General features: G+C 40.4%; 1 protein-coding gene across 1 annotated transcript in view; it reads right to left on the bottom strand.

Moving 5' to 3' along the window:
• The window catches only part of COL20A1 (collagen type XX alpha 1 chain), a 478,350-nt gene that overhangs the window by 138,417 nt on the left and 320,157 nt on the right, over nt 1–19,776 (bottom strand). Inside the window, exons 22-24 of the mRNA XM_053708962.1 lie at nt 5,195–5,337; nt 4,337–4,446; nt 3,775–3,933 (exon numbers count right to left, since the gene is read on the bottom strand). Coding sequence (XP_053564937.1) covers nt 3,775–3,933; nt 4,337–4,446; nt 5,195–5,337 — 412 coding nt within the window. The remainder of the gene's footprint in view (nt 1–3,774; nt 3,934–4,336; nt 4,447–5,194; nt 5,338–19,776) is intronic.

The following is a 19,776-nucleotide window of genomic DNA, read 5'->3' as shown; positions in this document are numbered from 1 at the left end:
CCATCACTGGCCAATGCAGAGAGGGCCGCAGAGTGGCTCTCTCTGCATTGGATGCTTAAAAAAGGATATTGAAGGATGCCTCAATATCGAGGCATCACTGCAATAACCTGAAAGTGGCTGGAAGCGATCACGATCGCTTTCAGCGCTTGAAAACACTGAAGACGTGCAGGGTACGTCCATGGTCATTAAGTACCAGTTTTTGTAGGACGTGCCCTGCACATCCTTGGTCGTTAAGGGGTTAAAGGGACATGAAACCCCAAAAATTATTCTTCTCGTGATTCAGATAGAGAATGCAATTTTAAAACATCTTTCCAATTTAGTTCTATTGTCTAATGTTCTTCATTCTCTTGGTATCCTTTGTTGAAGCAAAAGCAATGCACTTCTGGGAGCTAGTAAACACACTGGGTGCGCCAATAACATGAGGCATATATGTGTAGCCACCAATCAGCAGCTCCTGAGCCTACCTAGGTATCCTTTTCAACAAGAACAAAACAAATTAGAACATAGAAGTAAACAGGAAAGTTGATTAAATTCACATGCTTTATATGAATTATGGAAGAAAATATTTGGATTTCATGTCACTTTAAAGGTACATTAAACATCTCTTGCATTTGTACAAAAATGATGCTTTGTCCCACATTCCATAGCTCCACAGGGAGGCCAAAAAACTAAATCTGTAACTTCATTTTTATTTGCTCCAAATACGCTTTTTTTCTCAATAAAAAATAAAGAATACATAAAATGAAAATATTTAGTTGCTCTGTACTTTCCTAGAAAAAATAAAATAAAAAAAATAAAAAAAAACTGATGTGACTTGGACAGAACCCCTATTAATTAATACAATGATAAAAGTCTTGAAAATCAGGCAGAAGGAGATATGCAAAATGTTATCTGAACATGATAAGAAGCTTTTAATCCCTGTCTGTACACGGCAAAGTATCCTGCAGTTTATAATTACATGAATCCATGGATAGCGCTGTAATTCTGTTCCCTACAAACCGAGGGCTCTGCTGACCCGCGCAGCTATAAATAGAGTGAGATGTTATCGCTCCCTTGTAAACGCCCTCTAGAGAGACCGGCTCTTTCTTCTGGAGGAGAATCTGCTAGAAATGAGACCCATTGATCACTTGAAATTTAACATGTCTCAAGTTAAACAAAGCAAAATGACTGTCGCAAATGAAGCACTCTGTCTTGTGTCTAATAATCAAGCTGTGATGACACGGGTCATATTGTATTGCGGAGGAGACTAAATGGGAAAAAAATTGAAAGTTTAACACTTTCTGACCCAGGTCATGCATAGCTACAACATATACCCAATTTCTACTGCAGATAAAAATTAAAAGCACTCTTGATGAGTCTATTTACTTTCCTGTTAACCTAGAGGGGGATATGTATCAAGCCGCCAACCGCAAATATGCCGTAATTCCGCAGCGTAATTGTTGCGAGCTTGATCCGACCTAGTTTTAAAGCCTACAGACCGGCAAATGTTGAAATTTATGACGTAACATACGATCCGCTGGTCTCAATCTGACGCAGATCGATGCTTACGTCATTACAGATGTTCCGAATACACATTCGGCTCTATCTGACACTTTTTCAAAGTTATCTAATTTCTAACAGGTACGCTCGTGGCTATTCCGGCCCAGCATGGTTTTCAATCCGCCACCCTGGAGGCCGCGGATGCCATAGAAATCAATGGGAGTCTGAAAGCTTATGTTCGATGCTGCCAGATATCCCATGGATTTCTATGGTTGAAAACAAGTTACATTTACACCTAACACCCTAACATAAGCCCCGAGTCTGATTGGAAAAGCCAATAGGATGAAAGCTGCTCAAATCCTTTTGGCTAATTGGAACAGTCAATAGGATTTTAACAGCTCTAATGTGGGGGGTTGGCAGTTTAGGGGTTAATAGGTTTAGTTAGTGGTAGTGATGTGGGAGGCCAGAGGTTTAGGGGTTAATACGTTTATTTAGTGGCGGCGGGATAGGGGTTAATAACTTTATTTAGGTTGCGGCAGGGTCGGGGAGCAGCGTGATAGGGGTTAATAACTTTATTTAGGTTGCGGCGGGGTCAGGGAGCGGCGGGATAGGGGTTAAACATTTTAGTACAGTGGCGGCGTTTAGTGACAGGGTATAAATAAAGTTGGTAAAAAGTCAAATAGATGAAAGATCAATGACTGTTAGTTAACAACAGTCCGATGCTCATCGCCCCGTACTTGGTGCGTGTCTTTTTGCCAGCTTTATTTATAAATATGGAGAGGGTATTGAGATACGCGGCCGCAATGTTAGGCGAGCGTATAGGGTGCCGGCGAATGCAACAAAGTTGACGGCTTGATAGATATCCCCCAGAATGTACAAATGTAAGAATTATTTAGGATATAATGAGATGTCTATAGTCATGTTTTATATGCCACCATTTTATGTTTCTATCATGATTTGTTATGAAGTAGTCATTTCTAAAATGAATGCTAGAACTTGTTGTAGTACATATCTTTTTTTTCCCTTTAAAATATTCCCCATATCTGCAAAATAATCCTCAGTATATATTGAAGGTTTCTTTATCATTACACTCCCATTCTCTCTAACACACTATACATATTAAAGGGACATGATTTAATCAGATAGAGAATACAATTTTAAACAACTTTCTAATTTACTTCTATTATCTAATTTGTTTCATTCTCTGGGTATCATTTCTTGAAGAAGCAGCAATGCACTACTAGTTGCTAACTGAATACATGGGGAGAGCCAATGACAATGGGCATATATATGCAGCAACCAATCAGCAGCTTGAACCTAGGTTCTTTGCTGCTCCTGAGCTTTCCTAGATAAACATTTCAGCAAAGGATAACAAGAGAAGGAAGCAAATTAAATAATAGAAGTAAATAGGAAATTGTTTTCTCTATCTGAATCATAAAAGAAACATTTTGGGTTTCATGTCCCTTTAAAGCTGTGAATTTCTGTAACAGATAGCACAGCCTACAGTCTATCAAAAGTACATTTAAATCTGCCTTCTCGGAACATCAATCTGAACCAGTTTCATGATTCTATGACTGTTTTACAAGTGAGGCATACAGATTGATGCAGAACTTAAATGGACACTGAACCCAATTTTTTTTTATTTCATGATTCAGATAGAGCATGACATTTTAAGCAACTCTCTAAATTACACCTATTATCAAATTTTCTTCGTTCTCTTGCTATCTTTATTTAAAAAGCAGAAATGTGATGTTTAGGAGCCGGCCCGTTTTTGGTTTAGAACCTGGGTTATGCTTACTTATTGGTGGGTAGATGTCAGCCTTCAATAAGCAAGCACTATCCATGGTGCTGAACCTAAAATGGGCTGGCTGCTAAGATTTACATTCCTGCTTTTAAAATAAAGATAGCAAGAGAACAAAGAAAAATTGATAATAGGAGTAAATTAGAAAGTTGTTTAAAATTTCATGCTCTATCTGAATCATGAAAGAAAAAAAATTGGGTTCAGTGTCCCTTTAATGGCAAATCAGTAGCTCAAACTATTAAAGTGTAAATCTTCACCCTTTTACAGTCATACACCATTTAGATGTTTCGCTATGGTAAAGCAGCACCCTTTCTAAATGTTGTACAAACAGGAATTGGCTATATGAAATAAAGATTAGGTACTATGCCAGGTTGAATTCTGAATAATGTTGAATCATTTTAGGATAACATCGCTAGTTTCATAAAGAAGAGATCGACAAGAAGCCTGATACTGCTCAACGACAATGAAGAGGATTACTTTCTGAACATACTCACTGATGTTGAGCCACTTCTTAAGCCCCTGGTTCTGGTCAACTTTCCCAGCATCTCAAATCCACGAGTGGTCACCTCTCCCATGACTTTAATAGGCTTCTCTGCTACCTTCTGACAATCCACGTACAGACGGACAGTTCCTTTGCTGACAGCTACCTGCACCTGGTGGTCACAGGAGATAAAACTCTTTTAGATTGTGACCCAGTGCTCATGAACCAATGAAGAACAGTCTAGTATGGGGCTTGACAAATTCCTGAAGCCAAAGTACCACATCTAGAATTTTCCTGCTAGCATCTAACTTTTTTGGATTACACTGTATATATCTATATACAAACATGCATCTCTATAACCCCAAAAAGGTGAATAGCTCCTTAATATTCTTGCTAACACCAAAATACATTTGTAAACCCCAGGAACTAACCATCCCATCTGATAATTTCATATAAACAACATTTTACATGCTTTACTGTAGCAGGTGCTGAGACACGTGTGTATTAGCTGGATGAGCTGCTCCTTGCAGCATTTATACTACAGTATGTTATAGAACAGGTTATTTTTCAGTAACCTTGTGAAAGCTCCCATAAAAAATCCTTTTCACTTCCTCCTGGGTGAAAACAACTTCCTGTACTCCGCCCTCACGGCTTGGGTTGAAATATGTTAATGTATTTTTTGTTGCTGTACAAAACAAAAAAAAAATTAAATGTCAAAATATTATATAACATGACATTTTCAAACAATGGATCATATAGCCTATGTTTAAAGAGACACTAAAGCCAAAATTAAACTTTTATGATTCAGATAGAGCATGCATTTTTAAAAGACTTTTTCAAATGAATTCTATAAAACTATGCATAGTCTTTTTATAGTCACCCTTTCCGAGGCTCCTGCTACTACTCAGAATATACAAGAGTTCTTATAATGTATATGTGTCTGTGATTGGCTGATGGGTGTCACATGATACAGGTGTTGGAAGGTTAAAGTAAATTTTTAAAATTATCAGAAAAATTTACTGCTCATTTAAAATTTTGAGTGCTATTACATTGTCTTTTTATTATGCACTAGTTGATTATGCAATTCTACTGTATTTAATAGTCCTTAACAATTAATTTTACACAACTAAAATAGGTGTTATATTTAACTTTGAGAGTGTTTTACTACTTGTTTACTGCTCTGAAATCGTTTCACGTATAATCTATATAATATGTGACAAAGATATGGGTAAGGAGAAAGAGAATATGACAGGTTACATTTGTTCTTATTAAAAGAATAATAATTGTAGTTAAAGCATTACATATGCCCAGGGCTACTAAAAATCAGAGCTCTTCTTCTGTGATATTTTTCAATGATACTTGGGGATGAATTTCTGGCTTAAAGACACCATCACAGGATGCACTAATGCAAAATCAAACGATAAGATTCATACTGTCCAGGATCACCCCAAGGCGTGGCTGGAAGTCCTCATCCACCAACTGCCAGACAGCAAAAGGCTCACGATTGGCTTGTGGGAGCAGACGAAGCAGGAAGCTAAGAGTGTGTTCAGGAGGGATCCCTTGAGGGTGGACTTCCCTGGAAGACAAAGCAAATGTTAATTTAAAACTACTTTATACCTCACAAACAATACACACTATGCAAACAGCTGAGTAGTTAGCGGCTGTTCTATGTGGGCGCTAGAAGGTGCTTTGCAACCCTAAGTTTTTAGTAGCCATACACTTGCAGGGCAGAACCTTGTTAACATGTCCTTGGCTCTATCCAGTATTAGTAGAGAGGTAAAAAAGGGGTAGTAAATATTATTTTCTTTTCCAGAACTTAATTTCCGTCATTGCATTGTGCAAGTACAACAGAGTCAGGCTCATACATTCCAGCTATATTTTCTTCTCCATGTCAGCGAGCAGTTAAGGAAATCAGAAGCCAAACTGACTGCCCCCTACATAATCAGCAGCGTGTGCTCCCACGCTTCTCAAAGCCTGGCCAATTCTCGCTAGAGCTCTGCACCACAGACAGCTCAGATAAACTATGAATCAAGATAGTAAACCCGACATTCACTTCTAACGATGGTTAGAGAAATGAAAATACATTATGTTGTTTAACTAAGGGGCAGGTGATATGGTTTCTGATTGGCTGTAGGACCTGCTGACACCAAGATGAGTTTATGGGCAACCATTGCAGTATGCAATTATGCACTCACATTACATTTATATAGTGAATTACGCCCTCAAACCGACTTACAAATCATCAAAGCAATGCAACAAATGTAAATGTATTGCTGGAAAAAAACTAACGTTTACTGACCTCCCACCAACACCATTTATATATAGAACTTTATAGCAAACTTTGGTAGCTCTTTAATTTCTAGCACCATCACTGCATAAGAAAAAAGATCACACTGAATCAAATCAATTACCTGTATGTAGATTTAATTCCTAGAGCACTGGAAATACAGAGGCAATAAATTACCTGACAATTAACATATTATATTACTTTTGTCTGAAAGGTAACTTACTGTAAGTTGTCCTAAGACCCTAACATAGATTTACTGATTGAAAATGCAAAGCAGGTCAAAATGTCAGTGTAGACAGAGGATATTGAGGGATTTGGACACTCAAAGGCAGCAGCTTTAGCAGATTTGCCTGTATAAAGGGGATTAACATTATCTTGGTTTGGTGGAATAAAGAGGACGGATTAAGACTTGTGACTGTGCTTGTGACATAAAAAGGAGCAGCCTCTCCCCTCTCTGAAGCGCTCTCACATCCTACGCATCCAATTAACTTCCTATCCAGAAGAAAAGGGTATGGGGTGCAAAAAAGAAAATTAGACTTTCTGCTATTTGTCAAAAGATGAAAAAGTGAAATGTTGCAAACTAAAATTATAGAGAAAAGATGGGTCAGATGGTACAAGGGAGAAATGGATAGGGCGAGTGGGAATGTGAGGGTGCGGGAGAAAAAGAGATAAAGAGACAGACGTTGTTAAATGTGAAGTAAAGGGGGGCAGATAGATTGTATAATATGAATGTGAAAGAATGTTTTACATTCATGATTACATTGTTTCCATATGTTTAGAGATTATTGTTTAGAATTATTAGGTGTATATGAATAGCTGTATATGAATTTCTGTATAGATTTTCACTTTATGCCTTTGTTTTATTTTAACACACAAGACTGACACCTTTGCAATTAAACACTGAAACAGTCAGGTGTTGAAGGTTACCAATAAAGGGTACACGCCCTTAGGATAGAGAGGAAAAATGTTAGTTGGCACTAGACAGTAGGTATATAAAGCAGGACAGTAGCAGGGTAAAAAATATGCCTGAGGAAACGGCGTATGAGCCGAGAAACGCGTTGCATTTACAGGGGGCTTGACTGTATGCCCCTAGTTCACTCTTTTGTACATGTATTTTAATTTGCTTTTAATAAATAGTATTTTTTAATTTGTAAAAAATACTCTTGTGAGTGATTTTACCTGCCTGCACCTGCTTGGAGTGGAACCTAACACACAGAAGTCTGCCACTTTTGGATATTGCATCCTAAGGAAAAGTCCCTTGGTGGTGAGCTGACACACCTTACCATAATAAGCCAGCTTGCTCCTACTAGCACATAAGTGTGCTCATCTAACATGTGAGTACCCAATCTTCCTTTGTGCTAAGTTAAACACCATATCCTTTGTGATCTGCACAATTTGGTGCTTTTCCTGTGTTTTATCTTTCTACTACAGTAAATGACTGATATCCTCTGTGGGTGAGCTGTCACACCTGATAAAATCTGCAGCCTGTCCCTACAAGCACATAGGTGTGCTCCAGAGCCTTGTGAGTACCCATTTGGTTTTTTTCTGTGGCTTTGTGCTTATTTGATGATACTACACATGAGGCGCCCCTTTGTTTTGTCTTTTATATAGAAAAAGAGGAGACAGCAGAGGAAGTGAAGGAGCATTAAGGAGTGAAAAAGGGTAAAATAGGGGCAGAGAATAGAATGAAGAGGGGCAGGTATGGAGAATAGTAAAGTCTCAAGGAAGTGAGAGGGCAATGGAGGGAGAGAGTAGGAGACAGAAATAGGGAGAGGTAACAAGAAAGGAGATAGCAGTCACAGCACAGAGAAAAGGAAACAGGACAGTGAGAGACAAGGGACGATGCATAAACACCTGCAGAGAGATAGAACTGAAAGAGAGATATCCCTAGGTTCAGTTGGAAATATAAGTGTGCATTTTTGTGTGTGTATATACTGTACATGTTAGTGTGTGCATATGTGTATGTGTGAGTTTATGTATATATATATATATATATATATATATATATATATATATATATATGTGTGATATGTGTGTATATGTAAATATGTGTAAGTTTATGTGTAGGGATGTGTGTATATATGTACATACCTGTATGTGTGTGTATATTTGTCTGTGTATGTGCGTGTGTATGTTTGTGCATAAGTGTATGTGCGTATGTGCATGTGTATATGTTTGTGAGTGTGTGTATATGCGTGTGTATATGTATATGTTTGTGTGTATGTGCATGTGTATATGTTTGTGAGTGTGTGTATATGCGTGTGTATATGTATATGTTTGTGTGTGTATGTGCATGTGTATATGTTTGTGAGTGTGTGTATATGCATGTGTATATGTGAACATTTGTGTGGGAATAGGTGTATGTTTATATATTTTTTGTGAATGTGTGTATATGTTTGTGTGTATAGGTGTATGTGTGTGTAAATGTATATGTTTGTGAGTGTGTGTGAATATGTGTATGTTTGTGTGTATGTGCATGTTTGTGAGTGTGTGTGTGCGTATGAATATAGGTATGTTTGTGTATATGTGTGCGTATATATATATGGGTATGTTTGCGTGTAAATATGTGTGTGTATGTATATGGGTATGTTTGTGTGTGTATATGTGTGTGTATGTATATGTGTATGTTTGTGTGTATAGGTGTATGTGCGTGTGTGTATGTATATGTTTATATGTGTATATGTGCAAGTATGTGTGTGTATGTCTTAAAATCAGATTGATATTATTTCTCTTAAAATTATATTTCCATTTAAGTCATGATTAAGGAGTTAAAGTGTGTGTTGGGTACCACTTTGCTAACCCCCAGAGATTGAATTGTTCATTGGGGGAACCCTAAACCAGCTTTACTGTTAATTCAGATGTGTGATTGGCTATATTTAGAGATAGGGATGACAGTACAACATTATGTCCTTTTGATGGCATGTAGCCTTAAGCAGCTCAGTGGATGAAGGGCACTTGAGTTGCTGCATTTAACAGTGTGGATCTGCCCACATCCCCAGTAGAGCACCAAAGGAAGCAGAAAATGTGATTGCCTGGTTTTCCTATCACACATCTCAGATTTGAGAAAAGGAACAAATCATTAGTGAGGCCACTATAGTATATCACATAGTCTACAACTAAATACGTATGTTTCTATTTCTCAGAAAACATCTACTTTGTTCTCAAATCTAGAGGGAAACCAAGAATTGGACTGTCCGTCTTTTGAAAAGATTGCTCCCATTATCAGAGCTGTTTTTATCTCTAGCACAAATTGCTGTCTCTTGGCAGCTGTTTATGAATGCAACTCTGTACTTGTGTCGCAGTGAAAGTTGAGCTTCATCTCTTCCCTTTGCTGAATGTTATAGAATGTTTCTTACATAACTTACTGAGCACAGCAAGTCACCTTAGGTCACAGCTTTGAAGCACATCCATAGCATAGCCGGCAAAACTTACAGCAAGCTTCGAGTTTACACTAATATCACTGAACTGTGCAATGTTTAGTTGACAAGTAGTAGGTATCCTATTCTGTCCTATTAATCAGCATCAATGACTTACACTTCAAATGATGAAATCTTCAGCTTATCATGACAATGCTATACATATTTACAGTGCAGTGCTTTTGTCTCACTACATGTCAAAGACAAAATTAGATATGTGCAATTCGTTTCGGATCGATTCGGAAATTCTGAAAATTCGGCAGATTCGGATCGAACCGAATTTCCAAATTAAAATATTGCCGAAATTACAGAATAAATCTGAATTAGTTCGGATTTATTTGGTAAATTCGGATGGCCATGGATTACACTAGTATTGTACAGTATAGTAGGTTATATCACTCTGCTATGGGTTACACCTAATATACAGTACATAATACTAGTCTAATCCCACCTAACACTTACCGAAATTCTGAATTTTCAAACCGAATCCAGCCGAATTTCTTTGAATCCGAATGAATCTAAAACGAATCCGAACCGAATCGATTCAAAATTTTCCGAATTCGAATCGATCCGAACCAAAATTCGAAAAATTCCGAATCGATCCGAACCAAATTTTTTCGCCATGCACATATCTAGACAAAATTAGTATTTCCTTAGAGCTTATTCAAACTGTCTTTCACTAAACTTTTTTTGTCTTGACAGAAATACACCTGTACTTCCAATGTGTACTTTTACATTTTTTATCTGCCTGAGATTAATATTTGTAGGAAGAGTCATCTATTTGTCACCAACCTTTGCCTTGTTGACCCCTGACCCCAGGCCCAGAGCTGGTCACTAAATCCTTTCACTATACACAGAAGACCCCTTAGTCTATAGTGTAGCATTATTGTAAATTATAGATTTGTCACTTAAAGGAATACATTTTTTAAACTTGTAGGTTTTTTTGCTGGAAATATTTATGATGCAAATGCTGTTGAAGTTTAAATTTCATTCTAAGACAAAAGGGGCATTATAGAGACTGATACTCCTGAACAAAAGAGAAGGTTTCAAAGGTTTTACAGGGCTTTGGTATTTGAAAAACAGATGTTCCTGTTCTGAGCATATAATTTATTTGATGTAGGAGTTGATCCTGTCAGTCAGTACACAGTAGAGTCCCCGGTCTCAGTAATGCATAGTCATGCACTTTTTCTGAGTAGTTAATTAACCCGTTTTATGGAAAAACATAATTTATGCTTACCTGATTAATTAATTTCTTTCATGGTGGTGAAAGTACACTTATCCATTACTACTGGGAATTACTCTTCCCTACCACTAGGAGGAGGCAAAGATTCCCAAACTCCAAGAGCTCTATAAAAGCCCTCCCACCTCAGAGGTACTTCAGTCTAACGTATAGCCAAGAAAAATGAGGTAGAAAAAAGCAGTAAGAGCAATAGAAGGAGTAGGGAAAAAATATATGCTCAAGATAAAAAACAACATAAAAAACATAGGGCGGGGTCTCGTGGTCTCTCACCACCATGAAATAAATTAATTTAAACAAATAAAGAGGCAACCGTGATGAGAATCACTGGGCTTCTATAAGAGGCGCTAAAATTGTAAATACATACACACAATGTGATATATAAAAATCCCCTATATGTGCAAAATAAAAACAATACAAAGTGATATGATACAAAATAAAATGATTGGATAGATAAATTAGACAAGCCAGATCTGTTAAGTCCAACAGGTATCCTCAGACGTCCCAGAACTTGATAGGCCGCTCTCTGTCGTCACCCAAGGGGATGATGTACTTCTATGATGTTAAGACAAAAAAACAAAAACAGAGGCGCCACATGTGTAGGTCAAAAACGATAAATGAATCCAAACAGCAGCAGATTAAGGGTACTCACAAAATTAGCGGCACTCTATTGTGCCTACAGGAGCAGGCTGGTATTCTACAGCGAACCAGCTGGCTGTGTGGAAGATCCCCACCGGATGTGTGCAGTATTGGGATTTTACTGCCTGCAGGGCTTCTGGATAAGACCCAATAGCAATCCTTCCCTTCGACTGGAAATTGCTTTCTTCTACCACTTCCAACCTTAGTGATCTTTTAGCTCTCAAGCTGTTTGCAGTGTCTGCTATTTCACTGAAGCGCATTTATACCCCACAATCTGTATACACGATGTCTCGTGATGGAGATATATCAGGGTATAAATGGTGCCAGAAGAGAAAACCTAATTTTGGTCCGCCCATCGGAGTATACGGGCGGGGGGCGTGGACTCTCCTCATACAGAAGCAAATTAAATTATCAGGTAAGCATAATTTATGTTTTCCTTCTTAATATGAGGAGAGTCCACGGCATCATTCCTTACTGTTGGGAAAACTATAACCAAGCTCTAGAGGATACTAAATGATAACGGGAGGGGTAAAAGAGAGGCGGGCCCTAATTTGAGGGCACCACAGCCTGCAAAACCTTTCTACCAAAAGCTGCTTCAGCCGAAGCAATAACGTCAAACTTGTAAAATTTAGAAAAATTATGTAAGGAGGACCAGGTAGCCGCCTTACAAAATAGATCCATAGAGGCCTCGTTCTTAAAGGCCTAAGAGGAAGCCACCGCTCTAGTGGAATGAGCCGTAATCCTCTGAGGAGGTCTAAGTCGTATAACACTCCTCAACCAAAAAGATAAGGAAGTCGAAGAAGCCTTCAGACCCTTACGCTTCCCAGAGTAGATAACAAACAAGGAAGAAGTTTGTCTAAAATCCTTAGTAGCTTGAAGATAAAACTTCAAAGCTCGAACCACATCCAAATTATCAAGTAAACATTTCTTCGAAGAAGAAGAAGGATTAGGACACAAGGAAGGAACAACAATCTCCTTATTGATGTTGCGATCAGACACAACCGTAGGAAGCGAACCCAAGCAGGTAAGTAGGACAGTCTTATCAGTGTGGAAGACCAGATAAGGAGGCTCACATTGCAAGACAGCTATTTCAGAAACTCTGCATGCCGACGCAATAGCCAGTAGAAAATGAACCTTCCAGGACAACAATTTGATGTCAACCAAATGCATAGGCTCAAATGGAGCCCGTTGCAAAACCTTAAGAACAGGATTCAAACTCCAAGGTGGAGCATTAGATCTAAACACAGGTCTGATCCTAATCAGAGCCTTAACGAAAGATTGCACGTCAGGGAGCTCTGCAAGCCTCTTGTGCGGCAAAACAGATAGGGCCTGAAATCTTTCCCCTCAGGGAACTGGCAGAAAGGCCCTTCTCCAGACCCTCCTGGAGAAAAGAAAGTATCCTGGCAGCCTTAACCTTAAGCCAGGCTAAACCACATTCTTCTCACCAGAATAAGTTAATTCTCCACACCTTATGATAGATGCGACGAGTAACAGATTTACGAGCCTGAATGAGAGTATCAATAACCCTCTCAGAGAAACCTCTCTTGGCTAGGACTAAGCGTTTAATCTCCACACAGACAGCCTTAGAGAATCTAGATTTTGATAAACAAAAGGACCAGCAGATCCCTGCAACAAGGTAACTTTCATGGAGGAGATGAGGACATCCCCACCAGGTCCGCGAACCATATCCTTTGTGGCCACGATGGAGCAATCAGTATCACTGATGCCTGCTTGATGCAGGCCACTACACTTGGAAGAACTGGCAACAGCAGGAAAATGTAAATTAGATTAAACCTCCAAGGCACTGCTAATGCATCTATTAGCTCTGCTTGAGGATCCCTGAACCGCGACCCATATCTGAGTAGCTTGGAACTGAGACGGATGCCATGAGATCTATCTCCGGCGTCCCAAACTCCAAGAGCTCTATAAAAGCCCTCCCACCTCAGAGGTACTTCAGTCTAACGTATAGCCAAGAAAAATGAGGTAGAAAAAAGCAGTAAGAGCAATAGAAGGAGTAGGGAAAAAATATATGCTCAAGATAAAAAACAACATAAAAAACATAGGGCGGAGTCTCGTGGTCTCTCACCACCATGAAATAAATTAATTAACAGGTAAGCATAAAGTATGTTTACTTTCATATTTTTTCACTGAAAAACTAAATCCACAAGCCCACAAAAACCCAAAAAGCATAAATTATGCTTACCTGATAATTTAATTTCCTTCTGTATGAGAGGAGTCCACGGCATCAGTCCTTACTGTTGGGAAATACTGAACCTGGCCACCAGGAGGAGGCAAAGACACCCTAGCCAAAGGCTTAAATACTCCCCCTACTTCCCTCATATCCCAGTCATTCTGCCAAGGGAACAAGGAAAAGTAGGAGAAATATCAGGGTATAAATGGTGCCAGAAGAGAAAACCTAATTTTGGTCCGCCCATCGGAGTATACGGGCGGGGGCCGTGGACTCTCCTCATACAGAAGCAAATTAAATTATCAGGTAAGCATAATTTATGTTTTCCTTCTTAATATGAGGAGAGTCCACGGCATCATTCCTTACTGTTGGGAAAACTATAACCAAGCTCTAGAGGATACTAAATGATAACGGGAGGGGTAAAAGAGAGGCGGACCCTAATTTGAGGGCACCACAGCCTGCAAAACCTTTCTACCAAAAGCTGCTTCAGCCGAAGCAATAACGTCAAACTTGTAAAATTTAGAAAAATTATGTAAGGAGGACCAGGTAGCCGCCTTACAAAATAGATCCATAGAGGCCTCGTTCTTAAAGGCCTAAGAGGAAGCCACCGCTCTAGTGGAATGAGCCGTAATCCTCTGAGGAGGTCTAAGTCGTATAACACTCCTCAACCAAAAAGATAAGGAAGTCGAAGAAGCCTTCAGACCCTTACGCTTCCCAGAGTAGATAACAAACAAGGAAGAAGTTTGTCTAAAATCCTTAGTAGCTTGAAGATAAAACTTCAAAGCTCGAACCACATCCAAATTATGAAGTAAACATTTCTTCGAAGAAGAAGAAGGATTAGGACACAAGGAAGGAACAACAATCTCCTTATTGATGTTGCGATCAGACACAACCGTAGGAAGCAAACCCAAGCAGGTAAGTAGGACAGTCTTATCAGTGTGGAAGACCAGATAAGGAGGCTCACATTGCAAGACAGCTATTTCAGAAACTCTGCATGCCGACGCAATAGCCAGTAGAAAATTAACCTTCCAGGACAACAATTTGATGTCAACCGAATGCATAGGCTCAAATGGAGCCCGTTGCAAAACCTTAAGAACAGGATTCAAACTCCAAGGTGGAGCATTAGATCTAAACACAGGTCTGATCCTAATCAGAGCCTTAACGAAAGATTGCACATCAGGGAGCTCTGCAAGCCTCTTGTGCAGCAAAACAGATAGGGCCTGAAATCTTTCCCCTCAGGGAACTGGCAGAAAGGCCCTTCTCCAGACCCTCCTGGAGAAAAGAAAGTATCCTGGCAGCCTTAACCTTAAGCCAGGCTAAACCACATTCTTCTCACCAGAATAAGTTAATTCTCCACACCTTATGATAGATGCGACGAGTAACAGATTTACGAGCCTGAATGAGAGTATCAATAACCCTCTCAGAGAAACCTCTCTTGGCTAGGACTAAGCGTTTAATCTCCACACAGACAGCCTTAGAGAATCTAGATTTTGATGAACAAAAGGACCAGCAGATCCCTGCAACAAGGTAACTTCCATGGAGGAGATGAGGACATCCCCACCAGGTCCGCGAACCATATCCTTTGTGGCCACGATGGAGCAATCAGTATCACTGATGCCTGCTTGATGCGGGCCACTACACGTGGAAGAACTGGCAACAGCAGGAAAATGTAAATTAGATTAAACCTCCAAGGCACTGCTAATGCATCTATTAGCTCTGCTTGAGGATCCCTGAACCGCGACCCATATCTGGGTAGCTTGGAACTGAGACGGATGCCATGAGATCTATCTCCGGCGTCCCCATTTCTTGCAAATCTTCACAAACACCTCTGGATGGAGAGACCATTCCCCCGAATGAAAGGATTGTCTGCTGAGGAAATCGCTTCCCAGTTGTCCACACCCGGAATGTGGATCGCTGACAGCGAGCAGTTGTGGGCCTCCACCCACTCCAGAATCCGAGATACTTCCCTCATTGCTAAGGAGCTTCTCGTCCCCCTGGTTGCTGTTGTCTGATTGGAATCTGATAAACTGGGACGAACCCAGAAGAGGCCAAGCCTTCAGAGCATTAAAGATTGGCCGAAGTTCCAGAATGTTGATCGGTAGCAAGGATTCCTTTCGAGTCCACAGGCCCCATGCCTTCCTGGCACCCCAAACAGCTCCCCATCCTGATAGACTTTTGTCCGTAGTCACAATCTCCCAGGATGGTCTCAAGAAGGATGCCTTTTGGGACAGGTGATCTGGACAGAGCCATGAGAGCAATTCTCTCGACCGGTTGTCCAGAGAAATCTGTTAAGACAGATCCAAATGATCGCCGTTCCACTGTCTCAGCATGCACATCTGTAGTGGTCTGAGATGGAATCTGGCAAAAGGATTGATGTCCATGCTGGACACCATGAGACCAATCACCTCCATACACCAAGCCACAGAGGGCCTTAAAGGGACAGCCTAGGCCAAAATAAACTTTCATGATTCAGATAGGGCATGTCATTTTAAACAGTTTTCCAATTTACTTTTATCACCAATTTTGCTTTGTTCTCTTGGTATTCTTAGTAGAAAGCTTAACCTAGGAGGTTCATATGCTAATTTCTTAGACCTTGAAGGCCACCTCTTTTCAGAATGCATTTTAAAAAAATTTCACCACTAGAGGGTGTTAGTTCATGTGTTTCATATAGATAACACTGTGTTCGTGCACGTGATTCGCAGAGGGCTACTGACGTTGGGATTTATTAGAACGAAAGGAACGAAAATTAGGACCTTGTCCCTTAGGCTTGTTCCTCTTATCCTGCGGTAAAAAGGCCTCCAGTAACCGTGGAGATAATTGAGTCCAGACATGGACCAAATAAAATCTTTCCCTTAAAGGGGAGGGAAAGAAGTCTGGACTTAGAAGTCATGTCCGCAGACCAGGACTTCAGCCAGAGTGCCCTACGGGCTTGAACAGAAAAACCTGAAGCCTTAGCATTCAAGCGAATAATTTGCATATTTGCATCACAAATAAAAGAATTAGCAACTCTTAAGGCCTTAATTCTTTCCTGGATCACGTCGAAGGGACCCTCCACCTTGATCAACTCAGATAAGGAGTCGCACCAGTAGGTAGCCACTCCAGCAACCGCAGCAACAGCCGCTGCCAGCAGAGCCCCTAGAACCTTCGTAAAAACTCTTGGAGCAGTAGCTAGACCAAATGGAAGTGCAATAAACTGGAAGTACTGGTACAGGAATGCAAACCTTAGGAACTTGAAGTATTCCTTGTGGATTGTAACGTGAAGGTAAGCATCCTTCAGATCTATAGTGGTCATGAACTATCCTTCCTGAAATAAGGGAGGAATGGACCTTATCGTCTCCATCTTGAATGAGGGGACAGATAGGACATTGTTTAAGCACTTTAGGTCCAGAATCTGGCGGAAAGTTCCCTCCTTCTATGGGACCAAAAAATGGTTTAAATTGTATCCCAAACCTATTTCTGGGAGAGGTACTGGGACAATGACTCCTAGGGATGATAGATCCCTCACGCACCCCAGAAAGGCTTCTCTTTTCTGGCCTGGAAGACAGGTTTGATAGGAGGAGTCTGCCCCTGGGTGGATGAGACTTGAAACCTATCTTGTATCCCTGAGCGATGACCTCCAGGACCCACAGGTCCTGCACGTCCCCAAACCAAGCATCTGAAAAGAGTGACAGTCTGCCCCCTACATGATCCAGAACTGGATCGGGGGCCGCCCCTTCATGCCAACTTTGTCTCTGTGGGTTTCTTGCTCTGCTTGGATTTATTCCAGGACTGAGCCAGCTTCCAAGTACTCTTGGATTGCTTGGGATTCGCAGAGGGCTACTGACGTTAGGATTTATTAGAACGAAAGGAACGAAAATTAGGATCTTGTCCCTTTGGCTTGTTCCTCTTATCCTGTGGTAAAAAGGCACCTTTGCCTCCAGTAACCATGGAGATAATTGAGTCCAGGCCTGGACCAAATAAAATCTTTCCCTTAAAGGGGAGGGAAAGAAGTCTGGACTTAGAAGTCATGTCCGCAGACCAGGACTTCAGCCAGAGTGCCCTAAGGGCTTGAACAGAAAAACATGAAGCCTTAGCATTCAGGCAAATAATTTACATATTTGCATCACAAATAAAAGAATTAGTAACTCTTAAGGCCTTAATTCTTTCCTGGATCACGTAGAGGGGACCCTCCACCTTGATCAACTCAGATAAGGAGTCGCACCAGTAGGTAGCCGCTCCAGCAACCGCAGCAACAGCTGCTGCCGTATGTTGAAATATCTTTCTTAACAGAGTTTCTATCTTCTTATCCATGGGCTCTTTGAACGATGAACTATCCTTAAGTGGGGAAATAGTGTGCTTAGCAAGTGTGGAGATAGCGCCATCCACCTCCCGGGCCCGGGAACAATTTCTTAAAGGAAGACAAAGGGAAAAAAGGAAGAACCAATCATTTCCCATTCATTCTTAATAGTGTTCGCCATCTTTACAGCAACCAGGAAAGTTTGTGGTACAACCATTATCTCGTAGACCTTATCTAATTTAGGAATCAAAGGTTTCTCAGGCAATTTGGGCTCTAGAACCTCTAACATAGCCAAAACTACCTTCAACAGAAAGCGTAAATGTTCAATCTTAAATCTAAAGTCTGGTTCCTCCGCAGCTGGAGGTTTAGAGGCAGCAGACTCCGACCCATAAAGTGCGCTCTCTGAAGTATCAGAAGCCTTCATCATCGGATAATCATGTATCAGATAAATCCAACAAACTAGTTGATGACCCCTGGGAAGGATAGCAATATTTGACCTTTCGCTTGTGCTTAGCAGGGCGAGGTAAAGCACTAAAGGTTGCAGATACAGCCATTTGTAACTGCGCAGTAAAGCATCAGAATCCTCCATAGCTTGAACTTACAAAGCAGACTATTGATTAATAAGAAAAAATGACACCTTTATACCCCCAATGGCTGGAGCACCTCCTATGACCCAGGAAAACAGAGAAACCGCTTCTTCTCCGGTAACCAGCACGGTCAGGAAAGAGGAAATAAAGTGTGACCACACTCAGTCACATGGTGTACAATGCAGGACCGCCCCTGCTATAAGAGCAAAAAGAGCGCCAACATCTGCCTAAGCCCAAAAAAAATCTCACACGTGTTGCAGCATATTTATGTGATTAATCCCCACTGTTCAATAATCCCCCTCAGGAGAAATTAACCCTTGATTCCATACAGATAAAATGTGCCACACTGTGACCCTGTCTTCTGGCATTATCATATGTGTAAAAAAATGAAATGATCTTACCGGAATCCATGCCGTGGAACAGAAACACGGCCTCTCAAGTGTGACAGTCTTGTAGCATTGTTCCTGACATGGACATGAGTGATAGAAGCAGGCAGTGAAACTCGTCAACACTGATTGCTTAGGAGCTGTTAATACGAGTCTGGATGTGTTCGCAGAAAGACTCTCCCTGCACCTCCAGACTCTAACTTTCATCAAAGCTCTCACTGAGAGGCTGACAAGACTACTTAAAACTCCAGTCCCAATTCAAAGGGTAGATACCCTTCATAAGGAACTACTTTGAATCTTCTGCCATCCTCCTGTGACGAAAGGCAAAGAATGACTTGGATATGAGCCTTTGGCTGGGGTGTCTTTGCCTCCTCCTGTTGGCCAGGTTCAGTATTTCCCAACAGTAAGGAATGATGCTGTGGACTCTCCTCATATTAAGAAGAAAAGGGGCATTTTTTTAATGCACTTAAAATTTAAACATACAATCAGGCAAAAATCAATCAAATTTGCTTACTGCCTGAAGGACCTTCCTACCAAAGGCTGCCTCTGAAGAAGCAAAAGCATCAAAATGATAGAATTTAGAAATAGTATGCAAGGAAGACCAAGTAGCTGCCTTGCAAATTAGGTCAACTGAAGCTTCATTCTATAATGCCCACAAAGTGGCAACTGACCTAGTAGAATGAGCAGTAATCCGTTTTGGTGGAGGCTTACCTACCTCCAATTAAGCCTTTTCAATCAAAATGTCCACCCTAAAGTAAAAAAAAAAACAGTAGATACCTTCTGTCCTTTCCTAGAACCAGAAAAGTTAACTAACAAATTAGAAGTTTGTCTGAAATCCTTAGTAGCATCAATGTAATACTTCAAGGCTCTAACAACATCCAAATTATACAAAGACCTCTTTGAAGCATTCTAGGATTTAGGGACACAAGAAGGAACAACGATTTACTCACTGATATTGTCTGAAGACAAAACTTTAGGCAAGAAATCAAACTTAGTCCT

The sequence above is a fragment of the Bombina bombina genome, chromosome 1 (genome assembly GCF_027579735.1).
Source record: "Bombina bombina isolate aBomBom1 chromosome 1, aBomBom1.pri, whole genome shotgun sequence".
Lineage (NCBI taxonomy): Eukaryota > Metazoa > Chordata > Amphibia > Anura > Bombinatoridae > Bombina > Bombina bombina.
Note: the sequence above shows the minus strand (reverse complement) of the source record. Positions and strands in the feature narration are given on the sequence as shown.